Source organism: Miniopterus schreibersii (assembly GCF_964146895.1).
Source record: "Miniopterus schreibersii genome assembly, chromosome: 16".
Classification (NCBI taxonomy): Eukaryota; Metazoa; Chordata; class Mammalia; order Chiroptera; family Miniopteridae; genus Miniopterus; species Miniopterus schreibersii.
The window spans coordinates 32,883,590-32,890,366 of NC_138116.1; the positions used below are offsets into that span (position 1 = coordinate 32,883,590).

Genomic DNA, 6,777 nt, shown 5'->3' on the forward strand with positions numbered 1-6,777 from the left:
TTGGTGAATATTAATCAAAATATTTCTAGAAGTTGGGGAGGTCTTGGGAGGCTGAGTGGTGGGGAAGAGGAGTGTTACACAAACCTTTAAATGGTACTTTAAAGTGTTTCTTCTGAGGTGGGTCCTAGATGGCGGCATAGGTTGTTGAACTCGCCCCTCCCATGAACACACTAAATATACACCTACATGTAGAGCAAGTCCCCCTGAGAGACATCTGAGGGCTGACTGACCCGGCTTCTGTACAACAAACAAGAGATGAGTGTGCTTAAAGGTTAGGGAAGGGCAGGAGCTCTCCCGGATACGTGCCGGTGAGCACCATCCTTTACACCCTCTCCACCGCCCACCGAGGAGAAGAGAGGAGAGGGGAGAGGAGGGGAGGGGAGAGGAGGGGAGGGGAGGGGAGGGGAGGGGAGGGGAGGGGAGGGGAGGGGAGGGGAGGGGAGGGGAGGGGAGGGGAGGGGAGAGGAGAGGAGAGGAGAGGAGAGGAGAGGAGAGGAGAGGAGAGGAGAGGAGAGGAGAGGAGAGGAGAGGAGAGGAGAGGAGAGGAGAGGAAAGGAAAGGAAAGGAAAGGAAAGGAAAGGAAAGGAAAGGAAAGGAAAGGAAAGGAAAGGAAAGGAAAGGAAAGGAAAGGAAAGGAAAGGAAAGACTGTGTTGGATATCTAGGAGGTCCTTTGGGATACCACTTAGTAAAAGTTCATAACAAGTCAATAAAGGCAATAACAACGATGATGCAGGCGCCCAAGGAATGAAAGCTGAATGTAAATAACCCCACCGAGCTGAGCTGGTGGCAAAGGGAACATGGAATAGGTATGGAAGAAGGTGGTAGTGTTCGCTACGGCTTGTGGTCAACTGCAGGGCAAGAAAAAGCTGGAAACCAGGAGGAAATCCGATACATCTGGAGGGCTGTAGAGATAAAGGTGGTGGCGGGGTGCCGTTAAGGTTTTCCTAGAGAGGTAAGAAGCTAGATGGGCCTTCAAGGAATGCAAGTCTGGGTTTCTTTTCTATCTTGGCCTGAGGAAGATTGAACACGACCGGGGAGAGTGTATCTTTCCTTTTATTTTTGTCCTGTCCGTATGTCTGCTTACAGTTATGTCATAGACGTCAAATCCTTGTTAGCTGCAGGCTTCTCTCTCTCCTGAGGTATGCTTATGGGGAACTGGGCTACAGTGAGAGATTCTGACACCCTGAGAGTCTTTCCAAAATATGTGTCTTTCGTGGTAGTGCCCTGATGGCTTTTTGTTGCCCAGAAGATAAAGCCTAAACTCCTACACTTGAAGATATTTTAGGATATTCACAGTCTGGTCCCTGTTAGTTTTTATGGCTTCCTCAACCATCCTATTTCACCTCCCAAAATGTGAGCCCCAGCCCCACAGGACTACTGCCCATTAAACAGATAGTGTTGAAGCCTCTGTACGTGAGCTCCTCTCCACCTTCGCCTTCCCCCAAAGTAGAGTCAGGCGTGGTCAGTGACTACAACCCGTCACTGTTCCAGGAATCTGAGGGCATTGTCCCAGGGCAGTCCTGGGTGATTACTTCGTCTTTAATGAGTTCCTCCAGGAACCAGCCTCCTCCGGGATCCAGGGCCCCTTCGGGCCGCAGGTGTATAGAATGGGAGATGTGAGAAGGGACGTTGTAGACACAGGTGATGACTACAGAGGCTGTTACTTCACATGCCTTAGTCAATAAAGGGGGCAGGATCTCAGGCCAGGGTCCTGGGATCACCCTCCAACAGACTGGGTAAGTTGGGCAGAAGATAAATGAGCTGGTCTCTTAGGGTCCTCACAGGAGGGTCTCATGTGCTGTCCTGCAGGATAGTTTTCCAGGTATAACCCTCTTCTCTACCTCTCAGCCTCCCAAGATTTCTTCCCATTCTATAAATATTTTGACCGATGCTCACCGGCTTTAAGGATAGCATTCCTAAGTGTGACCGTGTGATGCATCTCTGAACGACTGTGTCATTTCAGCAGAAGGCATCTGTGTGAGGCAGGCATTCGCTACAGAGGCTCTTAACCCTTGACTACATATTTGAATTACATAAGAAGCTTTAAAATCGTTTGGATGGGCTCTCCCTCCCCAGAGATTCTGATTACAGTTATTGGGGGAGGGCGCCGTGATCTGTATTTTAAAATGTGTTGCATGTTCTTATGACTCAAAGTGCCGTGCACAGACCAGCAGAGTGGGCATTACCAAATGTAAACTTTGTGCTTATAGAATGTAGAATTTTAGGCACCACCACAGACCCACTAAACCAAAATCAGCATTTAACAGGGTCCCCAGGTGGTTCACATGTAAATTAAATTTTTAGAAGCACTGCCCTTTGTGAGTCTTATGTGCAGTCCAGACTGAGAGCTACTGATTCACCAGGTTAAGAAGACGAGGCACCATTGACTCAGCAGTCAAAGCTCATAAGCCTCATCAGTGGCAGCATCTGCAATTGCTGGCTCTCCGGTTTGTGATTCCTGGTGACACTCTTGACACCAGAGATGGGCCCCACTTGTTTCCCAGGGAAGAAAAATTCTGAGAAATTAGGCGTATGAAACTTCGCTTGATGCTTTTCTCTATTGCAAAACCAACACATTGTGTCCACGTGTAAAAGAAAAATTATTAATGTGGGTCAATTAAACAGCACCAGCAGGATGGAGATCCTGGCAGCTGCACTGGGTTATGCTTCATTAGGGAAGGAACTTCCCATGTCCCTCGGTGCTCCTCCTCAGCTTTCTTCGTGAGCTCTGGGGCACACCGAGGTGTGGCTATCTGGAGAAGAACCAGAGGTCTCAAGGGTAGAAATTATATTTATTCCTTCCTTTTCTCCCCTGATAACTAAGCCTCTCCATGAGGTTTACAGCAGTATCAGCATATGCCATGGATATAAACACAAGCAGAGAGTGACAGTGTGGGTGTATATACTGGGCTGTTCATTTACGATAAAGCGTAGTGTGGTTGAGGTTGTCTAATGTTTTCTAGAGGCCCAAGGTCACACCCGGGAGTTCTCTAATAAAGTGTCAAAAACTAGTAAGTTCTCGTTCTGAGAGGATTTAGCAGAAGTAGATATTCTAACTTAACAGGAGTCTGCTGTCTTTAAGTTGGAGGAATGCATGTCTCATCCTGAACCACAGCCAATAAATATTTATGAAACACCAGCTACGTCGAGGCGCTGTGCCAGGTGCTGGCCCTGCTGCAGTCATGGCCTTTCCTGCATGGAGTTTACCATCCAGTAGGGAAGACAGCTATCAGCAAAAAATCCCAGTTATGACTGAGTGCTGTGGGGACAAGCACAGGGTGCTGTGGAAACATAGCAGCAGGTCCTCACCTGGTCTGGGGAGACAAGAGAGGATTAGGACTTGAGCCTGGGTTTCTTTTACTAAGATGTGAGACTTGGAGGAGTGCATCAGGAGAGGGGCATGTGGGATTATGAGTTTCACTTGGGATTTGTGTTGTTTTTTTTACTTTATCTCTATTGTTGAAAATGTTACAGATGTCCCCTTTTTTCCCCCTTGACCCCTCCACCCTACACCCACTCCCCACCCCGGGTCTTCACCACACTATTGTCTCTGTCCACGGGTTATGCATATATGCATGTAACTCTTTGGTTAATGTCTCCCCACTCACCCACCCCCACCTTCCCTCTGAGATTTGTCAGTCTGTTCCATGTTTCTATGTCACTGAATCTATTTTGTTCATCAGTTTATTATGTTCTTTAGATTCCACATATAAGTGAGGTCATGTGATATTTGTTGAGCTGAAGGTGCTTGTGATGGGGAGATAATCACTAAGCCATTGATGATGCAGTTCTGAAGGTGATTGAGTTTACCAATGAGATTTATATGGTAATTGATGCCATGCGGATATGCAAGCTCTTTAGGGTTGTATATGGAGAATTATAAGAGAATACTGTTTAAGAAAAAGCCCAAGGAAACACCAATATATAGACATTTACACAATGGAATGCTACATGGCTATAAAAAAGGAGCTCTTACCCTTTGCAACAGCATGGATGGACCTGGAGATTATAATGCTAAGCAAAATAAGCCAGGCAGAGACAAATACCATATGATCTTACTTATATGTGGAATCTAATGGGGAAAAAACAAACTGATGAACAAAATAGAACCAGAGGTATGGTTGCATGTCAGAGGGGAGGGGTTGGGGGGGGGGGAGACAGGGTGAAAGAAGGTGAAGGAGTAGCCAAAGGAAATACGTGCATAGCCTACAGTGACAGACAACAGTGTGGTGATGACCACAGGGAAGGGGGAGCAAGGGCTGGGGGGAGGTGGGCAAAGGGGGAGAAATGTGGGACATCTGTAATAGAGTCAACAATAAAAAAATGTTTAAAAAAAAACACACGAAAAAACTGAGTACCAGCTAATGTTCTCAGCAGGAAAAAAAAAAAAAAAGACTGTTAGAGAAGAAACCAATGACAGTTACTGAGAATAAATGCCAAGAAAAGTATCCAGAAAACCCAATGAGAGTGTTTTAGAAGGAGGGAAGAGTCAATATTGTTACATGCTAATTAATAAAAAATGAGAAAATAAGCTTGAAAAGTGGCTTGGATTTGGTTGATATGCTATATTTGTGGTAACAGAGACTGTTGTTACAAATAATGAGAATGAAATCAATTATTGCAGGACTAACAGATCATGTATCATAGAAATATGTTCATTTCCATTCAGGTTATTAATGGACAGTTATTTTTTCCTAAAGATACTGGACACAAAACATGACAGGAAGAAATCAAACAATCATCTCATACTTCTTCCTCCAGGGCCTGCCAATTGAGCCAGAGCAGCGAAACCTAGTCTATGCCCTGTTCCTGGCCATGTATCTTACCACCATCCTGGGGAATCTTCTCATAATTTTCCTGATTCGCCTGGACTCCCACCTCCACACGCCCATGTATTTGTTTCTCAGCAATTTGTCTTTCTCTGACCTCTGCTTCTCTTCGGTGACCATTCCCAAATTGCTGCACAACATGCAGAGCCAGGACCCATCCATCCCCTATGCAGGCTGCCTCACCCAGATGTACTTCTTCCTGTTTTTTGCAGACCTGGAGAGCTTCCTCCTGGTGGCCATGGCCTATGACCGCTACGTGGCCATCTGCTTCCCCCTGCACTACACCACCATCATGAGCCCCAAGCTCTGTCTGTCCCTGGTGGCGCTGTCCTGGGTGCTGACCACGTTCCATGCCATGTTGCACACTCTGCTCATGGCCAGGTTGTGTTTTTGTGCCGAAAACAAGATCCCCCACTTTTTCTGTGACATGTCTGCTCTGCTGAAGCTGTCCTGCTCGGACACTCGGGTTAATGACTTGGTGATATTTATCATGGGAGGGCTTATTCTGGCCATTCCGTTCCTACTCATCATCACGTCTTATGTGCGAATCATGTCTTCCATCCTCAAAGTCCCTTCTGCTAGAGGCATCCACAAGGCCTTCTCCACCTGTGGCTCCCACCTGTCTGTGGTGTCACTGTTCTATGGGCCGGTTATTGGTCTCTATTTATGCCCGTCAGCTGATAATTCTACTGTGAAGGAGACGGTCATGGCTCTGATGTACATGGTGGTCACACCCATGCTGAACCCCTTCATCTACAGCCTGAGGAACAGAGACATGAAGGGAGCCCTGGCAAGAGTCTTTTGTAAGAAGAAAATTTCCTTCTCTGTATGATGGTAAAGCTTGGATTTTTATTTATTTATTAAATTTATTTGGGTGACATTGGTTAATCAGATTTTATAGGTTTCAAGTGTACATTTCTATGATACATGACAAAAGACGAAATGTTGCCAACAACATGGATGGATCTTGAGAATATCATGCTAATCAAAGTAAGTCAGAAATAGTTCAGAACCATATGATTTCACTCATATGTGGGATATAAAACTGAAAGCAACAAATGAACAAACAAGAAAAATAAACAAAAACTCATAGACACAGACAACAGTATGGTGGTTAGCTGAGGGAAGAGGGGTGCAATGTAGTGAAGGGTAAAGGGGGCCAAATACATGGTGTCCAGCAGGGGTTTTTTAAAACAGACTTTGAGGAGACATCTATAAGAATCCCTAAGAAATCAATCAAAAATGTTTAAAATAAACTCAGGCTTGTACATTTGATTTTATAACAAACATGGGTATTTCAAATCAATATGAAAATGAGGTACTATTCAAGAGATGGTGTTGAAATAATTAGCCACGTACTTGGGAAATAAAATGAACCTCTATGTTTGCAGCCTACATAAAGGCAACTTCTAAAAAGATATATAAAAAGCTAAATATATAAAATAGGAATTCCCACCATTATGTGTGTTAATTTATGAAAATAAAAAATATTTGAAACCTTTAAATATACATAAAAACCTTAGCAGAAAATTAAACTCTAACTTTATTTTTCTCTAAATGCTTCCCAGTGGTCCCAGTATCCCAGAACCGTTTCTCTTCCTCTGATTTCAGATGCTACCTTTATCACTAAGTTCTCTATATACTTGAGTCTATTTTTCTGCTTTAAATTCTGCTCCATCAACCTGCCTATTCATGAGCCAGTACCATATTTTGCATGAATAAATATGCTTTCTTCATACATGCTGGTTTTAAAGTGTGTGCCATACCTTTGGCACTCTTTCCTTCAAATGGTGAAGCCTAATTACCCTCTTCTTAAATGTGGTCTATACTTAATGATTCGCTTCTAACAAACAGACTGTAGTACAGTGGTGACTTCCAAGGCTAGGTCATAAAAATAACAACTTCCACCTTGATGACTCACTATTAGATTACTTACCCTAGGGGAAG

The 6,777-nt window shown here is 44.5% G+C and overlaps 1 protein-coding gene across 1 annotated transcript; it reads left to right on the plus strand.

Moving 5' to 3' along the window:
* Positions 1–4,717: 4,717 nt before the first annotated feature.
* On the plus strand, positions 4,718–5,662 carry LOC308568963 (olfactory receptor-like protein DTMT; the record flags this gene model as incomplete). Its single annotated transcript, XM_081162283.1, has 1 exon — positions 4,718–5,662. One exon carries the CDS (start codon positions 4,718–4,720, stop codon positions 5,660–5,662), a length of 945 nt encoding a protein of 314 aa, XP_081018409.1.
* Between the last annotated feature and the right edge of the window lie 1,115 nt (positions 5,663–6,777).